General features: G+C 44.9%; 5 protein-coding genes across 5 annotated transcripts; 1 reads left to right on the forward strand and 4 right to left on the reverse strand.

The window, feature by feature from the left end:
* Positions 1–3015: 3015 nt before the first annotated feature.
* serhl (serine hydrolase like) lies at positions 3016–7181 on the reverse strand. The gene is made up of 12 exons (XM_067259371.1): positions 7041–7181; positions 6689–6832; positions 6295–6408; positions 5959–6000; positions 5843–5862; positions 5628–5702; positions 5387–5496; positions 5022–5101; positions 4854–4888; positions 4106–4182; positions 3927–4014; positions 3016–3525 (listed from the first exon to the last, which is right to left on the reverse strand). The coding sequence occupies exons 1-12, from the start codon at positions 7099–7101 to the stop codon at positions 3391–3393; spliced, it is 981 nt and encodes a 326-aa protein (XP_067115472.1). The 5' UTR covers positions 7102–7181; the 3' UTR covers positions 3016–3390.
* Positions 7182–9157: 1976 nt separating this feature from the next.
* mb (myoglobin) lies at positions 9158–10084 on the forward strand. The gene is made up of 3 exons (XM_067259190.1): positions 9158–9240; positions 9467–9686; positions 9944–10084. Exons 1-3 carry the CDS (start codon positions 9158–9160, stop codon positions 10082–10084), a joined length of 444 nt encoding a protein of 147 aa, XP_067115291.1.
* A 2511-nt stretch (positions 10085–12595) lies between these two features.
* On the reverse strand, positions 12596–13966 carry pane1 (proliferation associated nuclear element). Its single transcript, XM_067259257.1, has 6 exons — positions 13875–13966; positions 13668–13747; positions 13450–13548; positions 13243–13322; positions 12999–13090; positions 12596–12880 (listed from the first exon to the last, which is right to left on the reverse strand). Exons 1-6 carry the CDS (start codon positions 13932–13934, stop codon positions 12731–12733), a joined length of 561 nt encoding a protein of 186 aa, XP_067115358.1. The 5' UTR covers positions 13935–13966; the 3' UTR covers positions 12596–12730.
* Positions 13967–15144: 1178 nt separating this feature from the next.
* Positions 15145–19901, reverse strand: zgc:158803 (LUC7 domain-containing protein). The gene is made up of 10 exons (XM_067259256.1): positions 19339–19901; positions 18655–18749; positions 17669–17767; positions 17403–17513; positions 16978–17121; positions 16643–16819; positions 16294–16478; positions 16151–16180; positions 15872–16027; positions 15145–15393 (listed from the first exon to the last, which is right to left on the reverse strand). Exons 1-10 carry the CDS (start codon positions 19397–19399, stop codon positions 15156–15158), a joined length of 1296 nt encoding a protein of 431 aa, XP_067115357.1. The 5' UTR covers positions 19400–19901; the 3' UTR covers positions 15145–15155.
* A 1662-nt stretch (positions 19902–21563) lies between these two features.
* LOC136965202 (TRIO and F-actin-binding protein-like) lies at positions 21564–24773 on the reverse strand. Its single transcript, XM_067259258.1, has 7 exons — positions 24516–24773; positions 23873–24143; positions 23525–23627; positions 23162–23321; positions 22421–22534; positions 21953–22039; positions 21564–21836 (listed from the first exon to the last, which is right to left on the reverse strand). The coding sequence occupies exons 1-7, from the start codon at positions 24702–24704 to the stop codon at positions 21690–21692; spliced, it is 1071 nt and encodes a 356-aa protein (XP_067115359.1). The 5' UTR covers positions 24705–24773; the 3' UTR covers positions 21564–21689.
* Between the last annotated feature and the right edge of the window lie 294 nt (positions 24774–25067).

The raw sequence follows: 25067 nt of genomic DNA on the forward strand, positions 1-25067 counted from the left end.
GAGGAAGGAAGGAAGACGGACTGGCTAAGTGTTTTGGGGGTTTCTGGGGCAAAGATGCTCGAGGGAGCAAGGTTACAAGCTGGTTAGTGGCACTCATTGTCTGAAATAGGATGGGATGAAATATGGAATGAATCAAAACGATGTCAATTATGCTGTTTTAAGGAATAGGGGTTTTAAAAAGGAAGGGAAAACACAAATGGGGTGACAACAATCTTTGGTTAATCGAACAGTCCACATTTCTGCCATTCAACCCCTTCCGATATGCAACAGATTATTGATATGACAGACAATATTGCAAGAGACCATACCACATACACTGCATAAAAAAAAACTTGTGTGTTGATAAACATGTAAAGATATTGTAAAAAAAACTACCGACCTGAGAACCCGATAAGCTCTCCACTATCTCAACAAGAGATGTGGACTGAGCAAGGAAGAGAAACAGGGCGGAAGACAACAGGAAGTGGTGGGTACCAAAGTAACATTCTCCTCATTCCTCTCCTCTAAAGCTGCACTGTTTCACTCACCCACTTATTTTCCATAAGATTCCTGACATCTGTCTGGGACGAACTAGAGTCTCAGCTTTTGGAGGGGTTTTGCACATAGAGGGTGGCTGTTAAAAACGGTCAGTACATAGACATTTTTGGAATCTTAGATTTGAGAAAATGTGAACATCGAAGTACAATGTGAGAATTGAAGAATAAAGACAGATTGCTGATACATTTTAAAACATTGATTTAATGTCCATGTGAACATACATTGAGAGGCATAAGGTCATTAAAAGAGTTGTACATACATGTACACCATACTTTCATCACTTTGCCATAAACAATAATAATATGAAAAACAATAATATGAAAAAATATATCCATACTCTTGTCTTTGTTCCGAGTTCATATATTTTTGGCCTCACCTAATTTTGGCACTTATCTGACCAACCAGATATGTTGATCCACATTCTGTCCAGAAACAACACCCAGACCCAATGCAATATGTTTACATTTTGAGTGTGTAATCTAAATTGACGGAGAATATCAGGATAGGTATGAACATGAAAGTCATCATCCTATCTCACGAAGTAACTGCGGCCATTTTGCTCATCCTACTCCTTTCAGATCCACACATTTCTGTGGAAAATATTTTGGGGGGGATTCCTTCTGAACTAGGCTATTTGCAAAATTGACACCTGATCACAACGTCCATCATTGTCAATCTAGACTTATACAAATGTATTGCATTCCCATTTTCAGTCTATAAAAATAGCTAAATGACATATGGGATCTGTGTGAAGTGATTGTTCATTTACAAAACCCTATGCAAAAGTGCACAGCTATGATATGGCACAAACACTCTATATAATTTGTCTTAGCCTGTAACAGTAGCTTACATCCTGCAGTCCAGCATGCTCAGTCCCTTTGAGACAAGCATCTCCTCTCAACCTCCCTGCCTCACTCCCTACAACTCTTCTTTTCATACATCCATTCATCCATGCTTCCATCCATAGTCATATCAGGGCATTGCTGTCATCGTCTCCGCAGTTGATGCTGGCCACCAGTGGGTGGTGCCGGACCGTCTTGTTGCTCCACTTGTGGGCGTCCTGCAGGCCGGGCTCCAGGAAGTAGAGGCAGGCCCCGAAACCGGCCAGCACCAGGACCGACACCAGCAGGTAGAGGGGCACAAACCAGTCCAGGAACATCCACGACATGCCGAGGACGCTGCAGGGGGGAGAAGTAGATGTGTAGAGTGAAGGAGGTTGGGGAGAGAGAAGCAGGAGGATGGAAAGGAAGGTATGGAAGTGTGTGTGTGTGTGTGTGTGTGGGGGGGGGGCGGAGCAGAGGACGGGTACGTGAAGGGGGAGTGTAAACAAGAGAAGAAATAGTAACTAATGTTACTTGAGTGTTACTAAACACTCCTAATCTAAAGATACACAGAATTCTACTTGTTACCTGTATAAGGGGAACAGAGTTAGCAAGCGTTACATAATGATCTGCAGTCCCAGCATGCCTTCATGACTAGCGGTGTTTTCCTTAAATGGGAGCACCGGCCACTCTGACTCTACCACAGCATCTCTGTCCACTGACTATCCTTTGCCACATACAAGCCCAACGTGTCACATCCAGTGTGTAAAACGAGTCGAAACTCAACAGCTTCATGCTGAAACGAGCCCTTCATTGCAGATATAAGAATGCTTTATCTGTGTACATACCTGTGGTCTTTTCCGTAGTTCTTGGTGGATTTAATATACTCTCTCTGTCGTTACGGGAGGAGGCTGAGGAGCAACAATCATTTAGATATAGGTATTCAGACCACTGGCGGATCTAACGCATTTCCGACAGTGGTTGTGATACGATATAGAATCCTAGGTGATCTAGAGGATGAAGCTGCATGCAGCTTCACACGGCTCTGAGTTCCGACGTCACATGGGAAGAAAGGGGAGGGGTGTCAGGGGGGGGGGGGGGATGAGCGTTGCCATGACAACATCCGCCCCGGCGATGACAAGAGGATGAAGGGAGTGGGAGGGGAAAACTTACATAACCCATCATCCTTTTTTTCTGTTTTGGGGGAAGGAGGGAGGGGGGTCCTTCAAATGTCTCTGGATGGTTTCTGCCTCCCGAGTAGAAAATCGATTCCGCTTCATTTAATGTAGAGGCCGTTGCGCCAGTTTATGTGACATTGAGCTGCAGGGACATATTGGTCAGCTTGCCAATCCACATATCATCACAAGGCTCAAGCAATATGCCACCCTTTTATGGAGCAAGGCTCTAGAAAACGAAGAACCAATGTACTGTGAAACAAGGACTGATCCAAGATTAAACTGTGTAAAAGATGACCTACTTATTACAAAATTGGATCAGGAAGAACCTTTTTCTTTCCCCCTTGCGTCATAATTGCCAGTTAGAGCTAGGGGCCACATCAACGATTAACTTCAAAGGCAAAGATGTCTTATTGGGTGACAAGCAGGGAGAATGGGTGACTTTGCATTGGACTAGTGAACATAAGTACATGACAACCTATAGTTGAAAAGCACTTCTTTAACTCAACACATTTCCGCAGAACAGTAGCAAGGAACTGCTTAAAAACATACATGAATAAGTCGCCACTAGACAAGTTTCTTAAAAATATCAAAACATTGGCACAGTATGTTCCAAATATTAGGATAAGAGTATATTAGGAAAGAAATGTTGTTCATGAGTAGATTGGAAGCACGTAAGTGACTTTTAGTAGCCCTGTGTAGTTACTCACTTTACGAAGGCACACATTAATGCAGTAGTACAATTATATAGTACAAAAGTACTGTGTGAGTATTTTAGGTTTTGTGACCCGATTAGAATGACCGTTCAAGCACATCTCACTGTGTAAGAGAGTGTGCTGGTAAAGTGTTTGTGTCTGTTATAACTTTGCGACTTCCTCTCCAGAGACGTATGAGGAAGAGTTGGACTGGAGGAAATCGGCTACGAACGTAGCCACTCTCTCAGGATTGTTCAGGTGGACATGGTGATCTCCAGGGACTGTCATCACGATGCCCTGGAAGGAGGGGTTAAAGAATAACAAAGAAAGAATACAAAAAAACAGTAAGAGAGTATGGGTGGTGGGGGGGTGGTTTGTTTTGTTTTGGTAACTACGGTCTTTACATATTCTAGAGGTCTTCATGAAATTCTATGACAAATTGTATCCACACATGACACCGTAGATAATGGACAATAATGGAATTTACAGGTGTCTGTAAGAAAATAGCCAATCAGTAACTCTGAGTGATGCAGGTTGCCGTGGCGTTTCCACCCAAAAATATCCCTGCTCTCTCTGTGATGTGCTGCTGTGTCTGCTTCGCATAATCTTTCCTAAAATATACAGGACACAACCAAACATTTCATGAGGCTTCAATCCTGTTGCACTTGAACATATACAGTGAATTATGTACCACTCACTTTGTGATCCTTGTAGCCTTGAATAAGAGCAGAGGTAAATTTCTTCTGATCGGGTTCCGAAAACATCTTCTCAAAACCCTCGTCAGCTCTGGAAGAAAGGTTCGGAATTAACTTAAACCACTGCACTAAAGTATAGTGTATTCTGAAGTTTAGTGTAGCTTAGTTTAGCACGTACTTACAGTACTAATAGTACTTTAGCTTGTATTAGTGACTGCAACTCTAGACACTGTTCCAGACTGACTCGCGCTATGTTTTTCTGAAACACATTTCAAAGTAACAAGTGAGCATATACTGATAAACAAAGCATACACTGATGAATCAAACTAATTATTTGATATCCATGTGTGGTTATTGTTGTAAGACTGCATAGACACAATGTTAAACTATATACTCAGAACTTTGCGCTGCAAATGTTTTGTTCTTTTTTTGCTGATGTTGTTCAGCGCAGAGCCTAGAGCCGTCTGCGGAAACATTAATCCCTTCTCCTGAGATGCTGAAATGCCCTTGACATTTGTAGAAACCATTTGACTACAACCATCACACAACAGCTTAACTGCACATATACTGTATTTACAAGGGATATTAACATCAGGTTAATGCTGCTGTCCATTTTTCATGGGACTTTATTAAGTGTTAAGTGGCTCACAGCTTTGGCATGGAGTGTAATCTCTCCCTATGCTGCATGAATACATGACTTTGCTTGGAAGTTGGCACACACCACTGGAACTTGACTGAATCAGTGTTTTCCATTAACGTTTCCGATGTGTGCCAACTAGTCATTGAATCATGCAGCGTTACAAATTAGCCGTGAGGATTTAAACAATAAAGGCTGGCAGCAGATCTACAATATCCTTCTTTTTGAGTGTCGACCCAATTTTGGAACTTATGTTCAGCACTGTCTCATTAAGACATTTCATTGTCACTCACCAGATTGATCCGAAAGTCACGGGTAAAAACCACTCCTGAGGTGACACAAAAGAAAGGAAAAAGAAGAAAACACTTCACATGACCCAGCTCCCAGAATCATTACAGCACAAAACAAAACAAACACTAAACGTGGCATTTTAAAACTAGAGAGATGAACACCATATTTACCCCCTTCCACCTCTGCAAGGCCTCGTTCTAAAAGAATGCAGGCAGACTGCTCGGACAGAGTGGGGTTTGCAACCATGAGTCTGGAAGAGATCGAGTGAACATGGGATGAAGGGGGGGGGGGAGAAGTTCAAAAACAAAAACAGGCCCAGGGAGGTAGTTAGCCTTACCTACATTTACATTTAGTCATTTAGCAGACGCTCTTATCCAGAGCGACTTACAGTAAGTACAGGGACATTCCCCCGAGGCAAGTAGGGTGAAGTGCCTTGCCCAAGGACACAACGTCAGTTGGCATGACCGGGAATCGAACTGGCAACCTTCGGATTACTAGCCCGACTCCCTCACCGCTCAGCCAACTGACTCCCTACCTCTGCACGGCTTTCTCATGGGTGTACACCCGCTCCTTCATCTCCTCGGTCTTTTTCTCAAACTGGAGCATTTCATCAAAGCCCTGTCTCATCACCCGCCCGATTTCTTTCTAGGATTTGAGAAAGTGACACGGAGACAGAAGGAGAAAAAGGGGAACGGAGAGAATATCAGAAAGAACAACACCCTCTTTTAGTCCTACATCCCGAAGTGCGTTTGTGGATCTCATGAATGTTTAACTACCAGATCTGTGGGTAAGAATCCATAAGAGTCCAGCAGCACTACCGACTCCACCATCTCTGGATACAAGGCACTGAACTGTAAAAACAGTAAACAACTGTAACGGGACATGGTAGCATTCAAAAAACGTGGGCCAACTCCTTCCATAATGCTAAACTGCCAGTATCGTATGAATATAGTGATCTAGTAGAAGTAATTGCATGCTGCTATCCTCTTACCATTCCTGCTACATTGCCTCCTGTGGATGAGAGAGCATGGTCAGATGGCATACACCGAAAAGAGAGATGGAGAGCTTGTAGGAAATGTAAATAAAACAATCAACTTTGCAACTCACCCATGCTGTGCCCTATGATGGAGAACTTCTTCCAATGGAGAGCTGCAAATGTAAGTCAACAGGTTTGATTTCTCATCGACACCAGACAATACTTGCTTGTTCATCTTCCCCGGCCAACTTCAGCAAGACAAAACAATTAGACTGTCCTCACATGCCCTACAACAAGCAACTCCCTGCATTGCTTGTAGCTTGGATCATTTGGAACTGGAACTCCTTAGCATGTGATATGGGTTTGTGTGCTTATATTCCAATTGAACTAAGACAATCTCTGTTTTGTCATGGGCTGTTATACAGTATAACATCGATGGCAATTTCGGGCTTTTCATGTCTCTGTACCGTCAATGACTCGCCGAATGTCCGCCACGTACGAGGGGAAGGAATAAAAGACCCCAGGAGGACGATGGGAGGAGAGGCCGTGACCAGCCATGTCTACAGCTACATACCGGAAGTCTGTCAAAGAGAGATAGAGAAAAACCATGCAAGTAAGAAAAAGTGGTGTGTGGGACTGACAGAGAGACAGAAGAGACATTTCTTCTTAATGTCCTTGCCAGGGCGTAGCCACGGAGATTAAGGAAGAAATATGCAACAGAACCCTTATTCCACAGACACTGTGTTCAGATTTTCTGCTACAGTTATTTTTCTCTTTACCTTGCATTAGTAACACTGTCAGCTCTTTTCATCAATGTGTTCAGACAACACAGTGTGCAATTTAATTAATCTAGTTAGGTACCTTGTGGCAGTAAGGGTACAAGGGTGTTAAATGTTCCACAGTTGTCAGCCCACCCGTGCAGGCAAAGTACAGGACGGCCATGGTCAGGACCCCAGACCTTGCCTCGGATTTCTCCCCATGGCACGGGCATGTTGAACTCTGAAACTGTTGCACATACATTTTTCAGACTGTGAATTGTGTGAAAGGTTATGGTTAAACACGTGATTAAATCTGCGATTCTCTGTCCCATACACACACAAACACACGCAAGCACGTTTGCCCGCCACGAGGTACACACACACAATTAGACTACAACACAATTTGTTGAATAATTTAGTTAAATTAGTAAATTAGTGTTAAACTTCCTTCTCACCTGCATGTTTCATTGTGGACGATGTCATTAAGTGTCTTATACCTTTCAACGTCTGTATCATTCTGAAACACCAACTGAACAGTTTAGTAGTACACGTAACAGCAATATGAATTAACAATCTCCATGTACACAATTTGAGCCGACTCTAACCTTCCTCTGTCGCTTCCGGGTTTTGTAAAACACATGTGTTTTCACCAATGAAGTCTCAATGCGTCTTTCTCCTTCAAACACGCCATTGGGTAACCAAATCTGTAAATATGATTGAGCAGTCAACTAACCAATCACCTTTGTTGTTAAAATATTTGTCTGGGACGTACAGAACAGTAATTTCTGCATAGCGTCGCCAGAAGGCGCAGTTGAAGACAAATGCCAGAACACTTTTCAACTCTAGCCTTTAGAATAACCCTTCAGAATCTAAAGGATGAATTAAATTCTTCGAAAATAAGAAATTAGCCTACTTACATATCATACATCTCCATTTGAAAATGTGTATTTAATCAGGCTAATACACTGGCCTATGTTAAGGGCCATGAATTGTATTCAATAGTGTTTTGCTTGTTTGTTTGGGTTTATTTTGTGTCCAAAAAGAAAGAAAAAATTATTCCTATTATTAGAGTACCGTTGAGGAAATCGACCTCCATACTGCCATGATTTGAACTTGACCTAACTGTGATCCCAGTTAAATGCTTTGGCAATACCAGTGAGCCTGGCTGTTGCAATATTTCTTTATTTAGCTGCATGGTAACTTGAAAAGAGAGATAGGGGTAAAGGAAAGATAATGGTTAAGAGGGAGAGAAGTGTGAGGTGGAAGGGAGAGTGCTGGGAGGGGATTGGTGATGCACAAATATAGCAGGGTCTTGAGCTGGTGACATTGGCGACTGGCGAGAACCAATTGTGTTATTATTAGAATCCCCAATATTTATTATTGTCACCATTAGTGGCAGATTCCAAGTTTTACTTTAATTGATATGTCAATGATATTATCTAAAAAAAAACATCAACAGCGTATTCATATTTTATTCATATACCCAATCACACCATACAGTCACCATAATCACGTTATCATTATGCAGTTGATTATTTCTGTGAAACGAGATATACATATTATACATCCTGAAAGGTTTGTGTAGTGTCTCATTTAATTAGTTTCTCGCTTTGGAAAGAGTGCCATGAATCCCACTGCTAATTATTGACAAAACGTTGAACACTTTAATGTTTTCAATCTCATTCAAAAAGACCAGATGTGTTGGGTTAGTATGCGCAATATGCCTGCACTAATAGCAAGGCATCCTCCGATTTGATAGCACAGAAAGTAAAAGGGAGGTGTTTAAAAAAGGGATGGATTAATTGGTGGGTGAGGTGTGAGAAGTGAGAGAAGAGGAGGAAGAAGAGAAGGGTGGGGTTATAAAAGGTTGGGTCAGGGGGGTTGGTCAGGTCAAAAAATATCTGGGGAGTTCAAATCTTCGTTTCCGTCTATTACCGGTAAAATATGTAATTTTTTCCTTCACAATGTATTGGCTAACACAAAAAAATACTAAAAAATTCCCTGTTAATGGTCTGTTGCTAAGCGAATGTCATTTTTCAGTTATGTGCTATTAGTGTGTGTTAGTGTGTGTTAGTGTGTGTTAGTGTGTGCCTGTCATGCCATGCAGACTCACCAATGTACCCAGCTGCCCCCTCTTCCTTTCCCCCTTCACACACCCTGTTTTACCCTTCAGATAGCATGGGACACACTCTTAACCTACCTATTTACCACTACAGACTATATTTTATCCATTACTTTTTTAAATCTTATGCTTATAAAATTGCTAAATGAGAATGTTGCCAGACTTTCAGAGCTTTGCTTTGATGGACAAATCTAACGACACAACGGACTTGTGTGTGTAGCTTTATCTTGTTTTGCATATCATATACAATCACCTGTTGTGATTGCCAATTGTTTGAGAAAACATTGGTCATCTTCCATTGTTCTTAAATGAATCCACACTATAAATGTAGCCATAACGTGTGAATTAGGAACTGCACTCTGAGCATAAATATCTATACTGTGAACTGGTTGATAACCTATGCCTAACTCATAACCCCTAACCGCCTCCGCATCTCCTTTTCCTCAGACTATGGCAGACTTTGACATGGTGCTGAAGTGCTGGGGCCCAGTCGAGGCCGACTACAACACCCATGGAGGTCTGGTTCTGACCCGGTCAGTAGAGTATGCAGTCAAGGCAGTACATTGAGATGGATTTATAGTTAGAATGGAGTATGAAACTGCACTAGCTACACTAAGGGCGAGGAACGACGATTGCGTAACCGCATGCAAGGTCCTTCGATGTGTATCACTACCGAAAGTCGTCAAGATTTTGACACCACTTTTTTATTCACCTTTTATTACTGACTCCCTCTCATTATTTAACTCTCCCTCTCTCTAGTTTGTTCAATGAAAATCCAGACTCCCAGAAGCTGTTCCCTAAGTTCGCTGGCATCGCCAAATGCGACCTCGCAGGCAACGCAGCCATATCAGCGCACGGCGCGACCGTGCTGAAGAAGCTGGGTGATCTGCTGAAGGCTAAGGGTGACCATGCTGCACTCCTTAAACCCCTGGCCACCACCCATGCCAAAACGCACAAGATTGCCCTCAACAACTTCAAGGTGAAAATGAATCTCTCATCTCCCTTTAATTGATCTTCTTTCTGTTTTCTCACACTTGTGGCTTCTCTACTATGCTTAAATATTCGTTATCATATTTCTGTCTAAGTTTACCAACTGCCCAAGTGGATAATCAATCTAGTATTTTGAATTATCCTTCCTAAATTAGTGGTGCTAAAATAGAATTTCTCCTCAATAAGAAATATTGAAAACCAAAACCAAAACATCTTATCAAAGTATTTGATCTGTTTTCACACTAGCTTATCACTGAGGTCATCGCCAAGGTCATGGGGGAAAAGGCAGGGCTGGATGCGGCTGGCCAGGACGCCTTGAGGAGGGTGATGGCCGTGGTCATCGCTGACATCGACGTCACTTACAAAGAGCTGGGCTTCACTGGCTAAACCTTTGACCTCTGCTGTTTCAGTCATCACGCCACATACGTAACATGAACATCAACATGATTTATGTTGGGAGGTCTGAATGGATTCGAAAAAACATGGCGTTAAAACGAACAAAATCACTGCTTTGCCAATAGACAATCTCACAGTAGTGGGTTTGATTAACAGGATGTAACTGTTGTAGTCAACATGACTTTCATCCTGTTCTCTCTGTTCATCATTACTGTCATTGTAAAAAAAACTGCATAATTTTTTTGCTTTCTGATTGGCAAATTACACACATGGCACAGTTACTCATGTTAAGACTTGCAAATAAACCAATAAACAAGCACAACTACAACATACTTTGGGTATTTTTGACTGCTTCTTGTAAAATAATCTATGATCTCTATGATCGTCTTTAGAATCTATAATCTATCAACAATTAAAAATGTCATGGATAAGTAGAATGTATCAACAAGAAGTGTATTCACCAGGACATACACATGAACACACGTATTCCTGCCTGTTCTGGTAGTCACCTCGTCACCTGTGTTAGATGATAGACATTTCTCTGTTGTGCACAAGAGAGAGAGATAGAGGGAGAGAGAGAGAGAGAAAGAGAGAGAGAGAGAGAGAGAGAGAGAGAGAGAGAGAGAAAATAGTTAGCAAGCGGTCAGCAATTTTTCCATAAGCTCCTCTAATTAACAGACACATAAATGCAAACACAAACACTACATTACTGCTTCTCACACTGTTTCTTTCTTTCATTCTTTCTCTTGTAGTCACCTCGTCACCTGTGTTAGATGATAGACATTTCTCTGTTGTGCACAAGAGAGAGAGAGATAGAGGGAGAGAGAGAGAGAGAGAGAGAGAGAGAGAGAGAGAGAGAATAGTTAGCAAGCGGTCAGCAATTTTTCCATAAGCTCCTCTAATTAACAGACACATAAATGCAAACACAAACACTACATTACTGCTTCTCACACTGTTTCTTTCTTTCTTTCTTTCTTTCATTCTTTCTCTTGCCATGTCTCAGTTTCCCTCTCTCCCTTTGCCTTTTCTACCGTTATCCCTTTCTTCCTTTCTCTCTCTCTCTCTCTTTCTCTCCCTTTCTCTTTCTCCTTTCTCTCTCTCTCTCCCATTTGTTCTGTCTCCGAGAGGGAACTCTCAGTCTCACTCTTTTCCTCCTCCTCACTTCCCTTGTCGCTTTTGGTCAGTTCTCTGCCTCTCTATCCATCCTCCTCTCTCGCACCATTCCTGTAGCCTTATCTCAAAGTGGACGTGATTCTCTCCTCACCACACGGCAGGAGCATCTCTGAGCACATCTCCTTCCCCGCCTCTCACACTTGCTGACCCCTCTCCAGCCCTGGCGCCATGGGAGCACCAATGGGACGCTGTGGTGATGGCTGGTGCATTCTTTACTGGAAGCATCACGTTGACACTCTCCCCTAGCTCAGCAGGGTTTGGTTATTGATAGCTTAGTGAATTAAGAGCAGAGATCACTCAAGCTAAGGAGGGATTACATAAACAGGAACTGGGTACGGAATATGGTTTATTGGAATTGCTTCTAAGTCAAGGTCACAAGTCCTTCGGTATTTCAGAAGTCTCCATTGAAGTCAAGAGAGAATTATGCTCTGGCTTTGTCAGCGGATGGCAGCTGACCAATCCTGAGGAAGTTGCTTCATTTTATGGTGAGAGCATCACTATTAATAGAGCGATTGCCGGGCCACCATCTCTGCAGACGTGACACCAGGCACTGTTTCAGCTCCTAGGTGACCCGGTCACTCACCTGCTTTGATTTCTACTTCCTTGACTACCAAGTACTCGACTTGACTAGGTCTCTCTCCTGCGGAGGTCAGAAGAGTTCCACCAACTGAAAAGTGAAGAAAAAACAAAAACAATGAAGCATGCAAGTTCCTAGATAGACAGTTGTCAATTAACACACACCTCCCCTATCCTTCTAGCTTTTTATAGTGTAGCCGGCCCTGCCCCGAAAATGATGAAAACCATGAACATTCTTGTTCATGATGTACCATCTCAGACACCCAAACTGCCGCCACATAATGCAGTCCCTTTCTGAAGAGAATGTCAAAGTTATGTCTATGGGCAAGAGGCCAATTGGCATGAGGTCACTCCAGGACATGATCTACCCAGAGGATAGGTGCGTGCATAGTGAAAAGAAAAAGGGATAGCGTGACTACAAAATGAAACTCATGACTAATTAAGAATATCCTTACTGACATCTTTACCAAGAGGAGAGGTGTCTGTGAATGTAATACAGAGACAGTGTGTGTATGACAGGAAAATAACACAACATATTTTTGTGCCTTACTCTACTGTCTAGTTTGTGCATGTCCATTGTCATTTTTCAAATAGTGTCTCAGGTCTGGAACTCCCTCTAGTGTCCTCAAATACCAGTCCCTCATAAAACATTATCAGTTACATAACAGTTCCACACACAAATGTTCCTTATCTGAATTATTTTTTAGACTGACAAAGCACAAACATGACAGATCTCAGGAAAAATCTCAAGTTTATTTACAAATACATTTTATTTACACGTGGGATAAGATCCCTTTGCTGTTCAGGGATAATTGTCAACACGAGGAGTTGGTTTTCTGGTCTTGGTCCGATTCGACGGCGGCTCAGTCAGAGTCCTGGGTGGCAGGTTCAGTCAAAGCCCTGCTGGTCCGTGTCAGCAGGCACAGTGCAGCGGGTCAAAGTGGACAGGTAGAGACTCGTTGCCATGGGAACGAGGCCCGCCGCCACCCTGAGGATCGAAAGCAGCCTGTCTGCCGCGGTGGTCACTCCATCCGTCGTCTGAAAGACAGACAGCGCAAGGAGGGAGGAGGAGAGAGACAGAGAGGGGCAGTGAAATAAGTGTATCGTGTTTTACATTTGTCCGCAGACACTCATGGCATCCTCTCTTTACACAAACCTGGTCTTCGGCACACATGAAGGGACACTGGAAGGATGCAGCTAGCTTCCTGACAGAGACCAGGCGCTCGGGGGGCACTGATGCGTTACGAGCTTGAGATGGAGGGAACACACACACACACACACAATTAAGGGTTGGGACGCATACTGCCATTCTACACAGTGATAAAAGAGAGTTCATGTGCACCACATTAGTCTAAAATGTAGGCGATAAAGCAGAACGGATATGCATGTTGAGTTCTCACCATTGGTGACAAGGAAGCAGACTTTTCCGAGGAAGTAACTTGGATCCAAGTATTTCAGGGAAGTCTCTGTTGACTTGTAACTGAATGGGAAATCAGTTTATTAATGTAAGACTCACAAACCCCAATGCAAACAAATTGTAGGCAACTGTTGGTTGACAGGTTGTCTGTTGAACCAACCACCTCAACGTAAAGCTGTGTTGACCTCACCTGAGATCTGAGGTGAGGTTTACGATAAAGACCACTAGGTCTATCCGAGGACGACTTTCTTCATTCTCCATGGGCAGGGGAAGATTTTTAGCTAATCTCCTAAACAAACATCACGCGGGTCAGTTTACCTGTGTTCCTTCGTCAGCAAGTGAGAGAGTAGCTAATAATAAATTGTATATGTAAGTTGTAGCATATGAACAAGAACATATGACACTCACACAATGACGTTGACAGTTTTTTCTTGTTGCACAATTGCGTCAGCTAGCTTCTGCTGAAACTGCTCCTCATTTTCCACCAGCTGTAACAGTAAACAATAAATCAATAAATCTCCAACTACGGTATTTGTTGTCAATTCGCTGTTGACAACTGGCTAGGTAGCTAACTATCAGCTGTTAGTCCTTAATGTGTAGCTACATCGTACTTACCAAAATGTTCGCTGTGTTCAGTTCAGGCAGTTTATTAAATGGCTTAAGTACAGACATCATTGCTTATTTACTTGCTATGGCGCTGCTTAAACAAGAAAAGAGACAATTCCATCCATGACAACTTGCAGTGTGGCGCGTTATTTTGAATATGCGTCGTATGCAAATCACTTCTTGACGTCTACGCTGTACTCTTCTTCTACATAGTAATTGGAGCACTACTGCCACCTATGTAACTGGAGTTCAATGTCCAGCATAATACAACATAACTTATGAACTTCATGCATCTACGTATACAGTATGCCGTGTATGCCCATTTCACACACAAGGCTTAAGTATTATTAAATGTATTATAGGCCTACTGTCTAAGGCAGCCTCAAACATACTATTAAGATGCTCAATTAGAATCAAACAAGAACGACTCCGCAAACTGTTATCAACGGAAGCAAACATTTTATTTACTTTGTAGTACTGTAGATGGCACAGCAAGGTACAGATCCTGCAAAACCTCCATCTTGTTTCACAGCAAAAGGACAGAGTGTGCTAACTAACTCAATACCACTGGCCAGAGCTCCAATATCTAAAATGCTTGTGAAGGTCCTATATTTCATTCTACATGTCCAGTATGAGTGTGTATTCATCAAGTGTGTGTGTGGCGAGTGTAAATGTGTGTGTGTCTGTGTGTGTATAAACCCATGGCTACACACCCCGTACGAAACCAAATATCGGATTCTTCAATGGAACGCAAAAAAACAATGGTAATAACATTGTATATCATAATGATGATTAAAAAAAAAAACTGAACAGCATGTCTAAAACAAAATAAGAGGTTTTTAAGGTAGAAGTTCCAAGTTCCACCCCCCCCCCCCACATTTCATCTCATATCTCGCTTGTCCTACATATCCAATTTATTAACACAAGATGATGTTCAGTAAAGCTTCCCCGGTCTTTCAATTCTTTCAAGTCATTCCCATCCACCCACATTTTTGAGTCATAATTCACACCCATGTTTCTTGCGTATGTGAATAAGTCAGCTCTCCTGGTTGCAAATAGTCTTGTTCCTTTACCAAATTTGTACCCCCCCTCCCACTTGCCTAATTCATGTCCCCGGTCTAAACATGAACACACATTCAGTACTCGCACGCACGCATGCACATCCCAACCGCACGCCCACACCCACACTCCCAGACTTGTTTTTAACCCCGCCCCAACCTCCCCATCGACGCAAGACCCCGGGAACCCCCCCCCCCCCCCCCCCCCCCCCCCCCCCCCAAACTCTGTTTCTTATATCTCCCCCGATTCTCTCTCCTCTGAACTGGAGCGCCGGTCTCTCTCGATGGACACGGACCTCTCCCGCTCTCTCCCACGTGCCAGCTCCGGGGAAGTGGACCTCTCCCTGTCCTCCCCCGGGAACTGGGGACGGTCGTTGCGGTGGGCCTCCCCTCCGGCCTCCCGCCAGCGCTCCTGGGAGGCTGGTGAGCGCTCTTTGTCGTGGGTGTTTGAGGTTCTGTCTCTGGAGGACCTGGGGGGACAGCGGAGAGGCACCGTGAGGTGTTGGGATGAGGGAATCGGGTAAAAACCCAGACCGGACCAGCCGTGACAGTGGGTTAAAGGCTGGTATGAGCACATACTCTACTCTTCAAATAAAAATTTTACGAAGGGGTTTTCATTTTAGGTTGTTGTTGTCCAAAAGGGAAGAACAGTTAAACAATGCATCTCATTTTGTACACACAAAAATTATTTTGCCTAAGTACGTTGAGTACATGAGCGGTTATCCGTTGCATGCAATGACTACCTGAAGCAAAAATTATATATATAAAAATGCTGTCTGCAATTTATCATTGCCGAGTCATTGTCTCCTTTCAACTCGTACGCAACAGCTAAAATATGTCACCGTCTGAACCGCTTTGCAAGCTCTACAGACATGGTTATGTCATGGGCATGTCCCTGAAGCAGTGCTGCGGAGCCTGGGGCTCTCATGCAGGCGGCGGCGGTCTCACCTCTTCCTCTTGCTCCTGTGGGAGTGCGAGCGCGAGCGGTGCCTTTCCTTGTGTCTATGCTTCCGCTCCCTCTCCCTGTCTCGCTCGCCCCCTTCTTCCCTGGACCGGGAGGAGCGGTGCCGTCTCGAGTGATGGGAGGATGAGCTGCCCCCCTCCCTGAGAGGAAGAGAGAGAGAGATGGAGAGAAAGGGGGGAAAGGCAGGGAAAGGAGGAGTTTAGGTCATCGCTGATGCGGTATGAGTTGGTAGCTAAATGTTGATAGCGGTTACCATGGCGTACCTGTAACGCTCGCCACTTCTGGACCTCGACCTGAGGAAGGAACCACACAGAGATTGACTCAAACACTCAGCCTATCGAATGCTAGGAGCGCATGTCTTAGTGCATGTCACTGAATCCTGGAAAAGACTCGGTAAACAGCCTACCTCCTTCGGTCTCTCTCCCTTTCCCTCTCTCGCTCCCTCTCGCGCTCGCGCTCCCTCTCCCTCTCGCGCTCAGTCTCCCTCTCGCGCTCGCGCTCCAGCTCCCATTCTCGCTCGCGCTCCTCTTCCCGGTCGCGCTCCTCCCGTCTCCGGGTCCGCATGCGCTCCTGCTTCTCGACGACCGCTTTCTGCTCGAAAAACAGTCGACAGTTCCAAGTTTACCGACCGCCAGCGCTTACTCCCAGAACTACTAGACTTAGAAAAAGTCCCCTTCAGGCCCCTTGTGGAAATGTCAAGTACTGTCGACAGGAGGGAGAGGCGTGGGGGGGGGGGGGGGTACTGCGTGACCTACCCTGAGCTTGTCCAGCTTCTCACGGATCTCAATGAAGCCCAGGTGTAGTTTGCCGCCAAAGTGGTCGGCCAGGCGGCGATCGTTGTCGTGGAGACCGAGGTAGGCGGAGCACACCTCGCACACCCTCAGCTTCTGCTGCTGGAAGCTGGACGCAGGCATGGAGTTCCTGTACACGTCCTGAAGGGGAAAAGTCACGTCGAGAAGAATGAGAATCGGGACAGTTTGAAAATAATAATAATGAAAATAAATAAATAAAAAGAGTTCAAAGCTACTATGTCCTTGGGATCCCCCCTGGCCCCTAGGACAGCATCCCCCCCCTACCCTGCCCAACTGACCTCCGCCTCCTTCTTCATGGCACGGGTCTTCTCCACCTTCTCCAGCACCTGCTGCGCCTCGTCCACGTTGCCCTCGCCGCCCAGCTGCTCGGCCCGCGCCAGCAGCTTGCCGATCTCCTCGTTCAGCTCGTGCACCCTCTCGGCCTGGCCGGGGCGAAGGAGGGAGTTAGAACACCGTTAGAACCAGTTCACCGCCAATTTCAATAAAGCCCAAAATGTCCTTCGATGCCTTATCGGGAAAGATTACGAACAGCCTTCATCCATGAAGGCACACAAGTCAGTTTGTGCAGTTCTAAAATGGGGTTAACAGGCATGGATGGCAAAACGCATCACGGGACATATCTCCAAACTGTTTTCAGAAGTGTGTGCGTGCCCGGGTGGGGGGGGGGGGGGGGGGGGGGGGGGGGAGGGGGGTGAGTGGTCACCTTTGCAGCCACTTCAGCACTGATCTCCTCCTGTGTCTCGGCCAGCCTCTTCTTAGCCAGCTCGGTCCTGCGATCGCAGTCGGCGATGAAGGACTGCAGGTGCTCGGCGGCCTGGGGACAACCAGCAGGAGGGTGAGAGAGGACAGGAGAGGGAGAAGTATATCAAGAGGAAAAGTCAATGAGCCCATTTGCCATTTAATAACCCACGGCCAGTGTGCGACAGATACAATGACCAGAAGTCCCAAATATGCAGAGAAGGAACTCACGTCCAGTTCAAAGAAATACTCCTGCTGTTTGGAGGCAATCTCATAATCGGCTCTGAGAGCCAGGTCGTGAACCTTCACACATTCTCCCAGGTCCATTCGCTGGAAAAGAAGTTAAGTCATTAGGCAGGGTATGTACGTTTTGCAAACCTAGCAATTTTGGCTCCAGTTCGAAAGGATTCATATCCAAATATCCCACCCCTTCTCTCAAAGCAAACTCTCCGAAACAAATGAACGTGCTGCCTTACTCCTGTCGGGAGGTAGACAGACAAGCAGCCTGTTCCATCCTTGCATTAGGTCCCAATGCTGTCCAATCATTTAACAAAATAGGGAGTCAGGTGGCTGAGCGGTTTGGGATTTCCGGCCGTGCCAAATGGCGTTGTGTCATAGGGCAAGGCACTTCACCCTACTTGCCTCGGGGGAATGTCCCTGTACTTACTGTATGTCGCTCTGGATAAGAGCGTCTGCTAAATTACTAAATGTAAATGTAAAATGATTGGTTGCATTTATTACAGTCCCGCGACGCCCACAGATATCGAATGTATTTAATTTTCCTGTCAGACCTTTAGGTTTATTGGTTGCTATTGTAACTGACGTGGCCGGGCCTCCGTCGGAGGTACACTGGGCCGACGTTCGCCCGTCACTGGGATCGAACCTGCCACCTCCAACATCCCAAGCACGGGTGGCCTGTATACATACCTGAGGAGTGAGTTTACCCGATCCACACCAATTACACTATCAGGATGTGACGTTTATTTCTGCTAATATGACAAAAAGCTCTTCAACAAAATCACCTACCCTGACTTTAATGACCAGTGTATTCACTGAAAATCTTACGGCTGTACTTTGCAGTACTATTTTATGACTTAATTATTGGATATTTTAGTAACATGGAGCCGTGCACAAACCAACTGTTGGGCCAGTCAGCTATATAGCTAAAGGCTTAAGGATGTATGTATGTGTGTGTAAATAACCCATATTATACTCACAGTGCCTGAAAGAATGTCATGAGGACAGGAGTCCAGCAAGTGACTCTTGCAAACCCGCTCGTCTGTGAACTTGATTCTCTGGCGCATGGAGTCCCCTGGAAACATTACACAAACACGACATTAGCAGATATTTCGGATTGCAATGTGATCAGTCAGATTGATAAATAATTCACATCGTGTTAGAATTACAGTATTACAGTAGGGATATCCCAACAGGAGCTTATTAGAGTCATTTTACTAAGTTATCAAGCAGACTCCCATTCATTTTAAAAACGAATAGCATGTTGGCTCCAAAGAGCAAGCCGACAAACTTGGGTTTCGAATTGTAGCTTGCAAGGTAGGCAGTTCGCTAGCTATCAATTCCCAGTGTGGAAACATCTCGCCGTGAGACCACACGGTACACAGACATTCTAGTCCACACAACCAGTGACATGGATTGACTCCATCGTAACAAGATGATTAAAATTTCGCTGGCTAATGCTATAAGCTGGCTAGCTAGCACCAACAGGTAGCTATCAAGCTAGCTGGCTATCTAGCAATGCATGACACTTCTATTGACGTAGCTAACGCTAGCTAGCAAGCTAACGTTAGCCAAGACTCAGCAGGGTAAAAAAACACATGATCAGGAGAAAATGCCGTGTTTACGGAAAAATATTAGATCTGGGCGCAGAATATAATACTCACCATCTCTCCCTGTGCCCATTAACTGGTCCAGCATCGCTCGCATTTGCGCTTGGGCCGACATGTTTCTTGTTTATGTCACAGGCACTCCACCACGCCGAAGGTCTATGCATGCAGCCTCGACCACAGGCCTCTGACGGCTCGTGCTCCACGAACAACTTTTCTCGGGGAATCTCAAGTTCTCGTGAAGACCAGTTGATGCTAATTCTGTTGCTCAATGATGCCTTGAGACCTTCTACCATCTAAACGTGTTTAGGTGTAGGTTACAACCTCGTTGTTTGCTGGTAAGATTATGTATTTAGAAATTCCGCTCGTCCTTCTCGCTTACTTCCCTATCGCCTTGACTAAACTCGTATGGCGAAGGGTGACTAAAACAAGTGTAGTGGCGGGTTTTATTCTGAGGTTTGAATAATTAAGAGAAAATCTAAATTGTATGTAATTTTGTGATCGCTTGCAGTCCCTTAATTCATTTTAAATCTCCAAATGAACTCCCCGACATTTAAATTATATTTTTTTGTGTGCAAAGCCCCTTCTCGACTTCCTCTTTCTTGTGCGCGCTCTTTACCGCTGGCCCCCTCTAGGAAGTGCTGCAGTCCTCGCGCCCTGGTTGGATGATCGACAATTTATCATTATTTAGGCTACGTAAAGAAAACGTAACAAATTCATGAAAATGTGACGTTTGTTTAAAATGTCCATTTTAAATTACATTAAAATTATGATATATTAGGATATTGAACATAACATGTATTGGTACTGTCTTATCTGAACAACTATGGACTTTATAATTTTCACTGTGTTGAACGTAGTCATGGTATTCTGCAGCAACGCGCATAAACACGCCCACAATACAATTCCACCCTACACTGTAAACTGGAAATATGGCGACGACTGTCTTCCGACTTTCGAGGCAGGTTGTATCGAGAAATACGGCCATAGGTAGCCGCAAATCTGGTCTGAAACCAACGAACATATCGAAGTTTACCCCATGCCGGACTGTGGTATCATCTAGTTCTGGCACTATTCTACCCAGACCTGACAAAGTGAGTGTTTATTACTTGGTAGGCCTACTACCGTCAGGATTCAGAAAATAGGAATGAAGTGGGAGGTTCATAATACTGCAGGCGTGTCTTGGTTTCGATTGACACCACTCTTGCCAATGGCATTTAATATATTTGGCCTGACATTTGCGGGAGCCAATGAACGTATGTTTATATAACTCAGTGAACAACGCGGAAGTAAGTAGATATTATTTTCTTAAAATGGGTTGAAAACTCAAATAAAAAAAATATATGCTTTTATCGTTAAGCAAATTCCTTTAACGACGTCCTGTAATTGCATCACTAAATGTAATACGAAGGAGCGTGGGTATAGGCATTTTACAGTAGCCTATTTGACAGTTCAGAAAACGAATGAGGTGTGCTGCATTTGTTTCTATGGAATTGTTAACATTACTAATTTAGCCTAATTTGTTCTGTCTTTCAGACGTCTTTTGGACTCATCCGCATGACAGCTGTGGTGGTGCCTTTCCTCTATGTGGGAACTCTGATCAGTAAGAATTTCGCCGCTCTGTTGGAAGAGCACGACATCTTTGTCCCAGAAGATGACGACGATGACGACTAAATGGCCGACTGACTCAGGTCAGTGGAAACAGAAAATAATTGGAATCTGTGTTCCATATGTGATGCATAACCCAGTTAGATTAAGTGACAGACATCAAGTTGTAATAATTTAATTGAGAACTGTTCTCTGAAAGATGTAGCCTAAACCCTACTTTAGTCTGGCCCAGTCAAGCCTCAATCAGTTGTTTACTATGTAATACTATCATGGTGCATGTGTCATTGATAATTTACAGGTAGATATTAAAATGCAAGAAAGTGGATTGAATGTTTTTATTTTTCCCTTCAGTGCACGATGCAGTCATGATGGCATGCCAATACAAGGAAGGAGAGAGATTTCCCGTGGCAGAAGATTGCTGCACCACTCCATGGCCTTCCCTCTTTCATCTTCCTTTATCCTCACCTCATATCAAAGATATTTTATTTCAATATTGTGAGGTCAATCACGACTAGGCCTTCACTCTTGTTTGCATGTGTCTTAAACTCAATAAACGAGTCTGTGGAAACACAAGGTACTGTTAGTGCTCGCTCTTCTGTGCTTTGTCTTCATCCCTCGGGTTACATTTCTGCATTGGGTTCTCCTTTCAATCATGGTTACTCAAGCATCTTAGGCCTGGTAACTCAAACCACGACCAGGCCTAGTCAGTGTCGACTAATGCCACTGACCTTTGATCACTTCCTGGTTGCCCTCTTAAAAGGATGGTTCACCCAAGTGTCAGCAAGTTCCCCCCCAGCAAATCAGCTGTCTCTAGCCCCCTCCTGCAGTGCGGCATTGGCCAGTCTTAGGTGTTCCCTGAGGGAGCCCATCTCCAATTGGCTGCGACCTTTCATTCCGCTCAGTTCCACATACGCTTCTTTATAGCGGTCGTATGCAGTCTCCTTTTCCTGGGATGGGGGGGATGCAATCACGTAGAGGGCAGACAGTGAGTATATGAGATATGAATGACTTAATGGTAGCATTTTAAAATGTTATGCTGAACAGGTAAACATTTGACACCCACCTTTGTCAGAGACAGCACCTCAGACTGTAGACAGCTGATTTCTTTCTGGAGATACTGGATCTCATTATCCTTGGCCCGCAACTCCATCTGAGGCATGATAGGAAAATACGTATTTTGTGTGATAGCAAAATAAATATATTTGACAGATAAGTGCTATGCAATGATTGAATACCTCTGAGTGGGATCATGTTTACCATCATCACAAACCATAGCACTGATCTTCAACCATCCAATGTTGCATGGTTAGAAATAACCATAGCCTACATACAGTGGGTGGTTAAATTTAGAAATGCATTGGGGACAATTTGTTTTCATGACACGTTTGCAACATATTTGGCCACCAGATGGCATTAAGTATTCCACCAGAATGTAACCAACCACAGATACACTGCTCCACTCCAATCAGCCAGAAACAGACGCATCTGCTTCCATCAGTACAATGGAATCACTCTCTCAGTTCTTCCATACCTCCAGTTCTGAGGGACTTCGTTCACAGTTGCCGGGGGAGACGGACCCTGACCTTTGACCCGTGATGAAATAGCGCATGCGACTGACCTCCTCAGCCAGCCGCACCTTCAGCTCCTGAGAGGAACAGGTAGAGGACACAGTCTATTTGAAAAACACTTTTAAAAAGACTCTAGAATGTGTTCAGAAGGTAGTACATGTGATAGAACATGTTTTGTATACTACATGGTGCAAAGGTGTCTGTTAGTGCTGTTGCGTTGCTCGTCAGTAGTTCCACCCAATCTTTCCACAGTGAACTTGGGTCCTCTGACTCACAAACACAATGGCACCCTCTAAACATCTCTTTATCCGGCTACCTAGCTTTTCGGTGGAGCGGGTGGGCGGTTTTTAACCCTTGTGCTGCCTTCGGGTCACATGACCCAAAGGTTCATAACGAACCATCGTTGTGTTTGCCCAATTTTACCCAATACAAAAACAAATACAAATAATTTTCTTTTAACCTTTGCAATGTGGGGGGTCTGAGACAGCCCAACAGTTAAAAGAAAATGCTTCACTTTGTTTTTGTATGTGGTCACAATGACTGATGGGTCAGAATGACCCGAAGATAACACAAGGGTTAAACCGAGGAGTGAGTTTCACCAATTCAACTGAGATACATGTGCAAGTGACTGAAGGACTTAAAGTTGTGCGCCGCTTTCTAGTTCCTTTCGCCTCCTCTCTCTTCCCTTTCCTCGGCTCTCTGACCTGGTTCTCTCTGCGAAGCTGCTCCATCTCTCTCTCTCTCCGTCCCAGGTCTGTCTGTCTGTCTCCACAGCTCTGCTCCGTCCTGCTCAGTTCTAGACACTTCTGGGAGTAACGTTCTGACAGGACATCAAGCTCGCTGTGGAGGGAATCCTTACGGGAGCTGGTATGTACACACATACACACACACACACACACACACACACACACGTAAGCGCAAACACATGTACATATATACACGGGTACATGCAAACAGAAAGAAACCCATAGAGCCGAGATTATTATTGCATTACAAAGTCAGCACCCAACCCCTCCTCTTCGAGTCACAGTAAGTTCACACTGGTGGTTTGGCACAGGAAAACGTACTGCTGTCCTGATTCGAGGTTAGAGACTCCGCCCCCTAACCGTCTGGCCTTGTCCACCTCCCTCTCCAGCTCCTCCCGGTGGGCCTTCTTTAGAGCCTCCACAGCTTCAATGTACAGAAATATGGCCGCAAAAAATGACGGGGAAGAGAAGAGTCAATGAAAGAGAAAAAAAAGAGGACCATGAGCTGTTTGGAGCTATATAACATTATGTAAGGGTTATTTATCGCGACAAACACGAGAGATACAAACTGTATCCTGACATTATGGAACACATCCCTCCATCAAATACAAAAAGGGATACTGTAAATGAAACATGATGAAAACAGGAAATATCATGTCGAAACCTTACCTTGTGCGGTGGCCTGACTCTCCTCCTGCAGCAGCCGGTCTCTCTCTCTCTCCAGCTCACGTATCTCCCTGGCGTGTCTCTCCTGCAGCTCCCGGAGGCTCTGACGGTGCGCCTCCTCCGTGGCCTTCAGCCTGGCCCTGCAGGGGGCCCCGGGCCCACACGGGCTGTCCACCGTCACCTCCACCCCCTCCTCCACTCCCACCTCCACCACCGTCCCCATGGCCACACGCTCCCTCCTCAGGCCCTCCACCTGCTCCCTCAGGGAGAGGGCCTCGAGAGGGTGGGGGAGAGAGGGAAGGAAGTGGACAGGAAGCAGGGGAGGAGAGAGGGAAGAGAGGGTAAGTGTGGGAGAGAGGAAGAGAGGGAGAGAAGGAAAGAGAAGGGGACAGAGGTATGGATGAGGAAGGAGAGGGTGGTGGGAGAGGATGGAGGGGAGGAAAAGGAGAGGAGTAGGAGGAGAATGATGTGGGGTAGGAGTGAAGGGTAGAAAAGGTTTATACTTTGCACAATGGACTGTATGACAAATCCTTATGAGTGAAATGTCATAAACCCCAGAACGAAACAGTGTGAGTCATGCTATGTATGCAGGTCATCTTTTCATTGACATTTTTGAATGTTGCAAGATAGAAAACTCTTTTCCTACCTCTCTCTGCAAAGCCTGGGCAGTGGTTGACGGACTGGTCTGTGCACCAATCAGAGACTGCGCACTCACATCCCGGAATGACAGACTCTCAAACTCTGCCCACTTCTTGATGACTTCCGGGTCCATCTGAGTGACAGGTACAGGGACACTCCCCTTTTTTAGTTCCATGGAGTCCCACCTGCTGCTCATCTCGCTGAAAGAAATTCCCGATTCAAACCACTTGTTCCTCTCCTCCAATCGCCTGGCCTGCTCTCTGTCCCAGCCCTCCCCTTCCTCCCTCTGACTGACGACACCCAAATAAGAGGGCGTGGCGTCTGGATCCTGATCCAAGGAGTCCGAGCGATGGTCAGTTTGTCGACGGGTCGTTGCGTGCTGCTCTGTGTTCTCTGGGCCAGTCTCACGGGTGAGCTGAGAGGATGGTTGGCATGACAACGAATGCCGAGAGAGGGAGTACTCTTTCTCGCTGCTGCATTCTAATTGGCTGGGGTGGAATCAGCAGAAAGACAAGAGGATACTATTACATTTCAAAAGAAATTTAAGAGGATATGGATA

The sequence above is a fragment of the Osmerus mordax genome, chromosome 21, assembly GCF_038355195.1.
Source record: "Osmerus mordax isolate fOsmMor3 chromosome 21, fOsmMor3.pri, whole genome shotgun sequence".
Lineage (NCBI taxonomy): Eukaryota > Metazoa > Chordata > Actinopteri > Osmeriformes > Osmeridae > Osmerus > Osmerus mordax.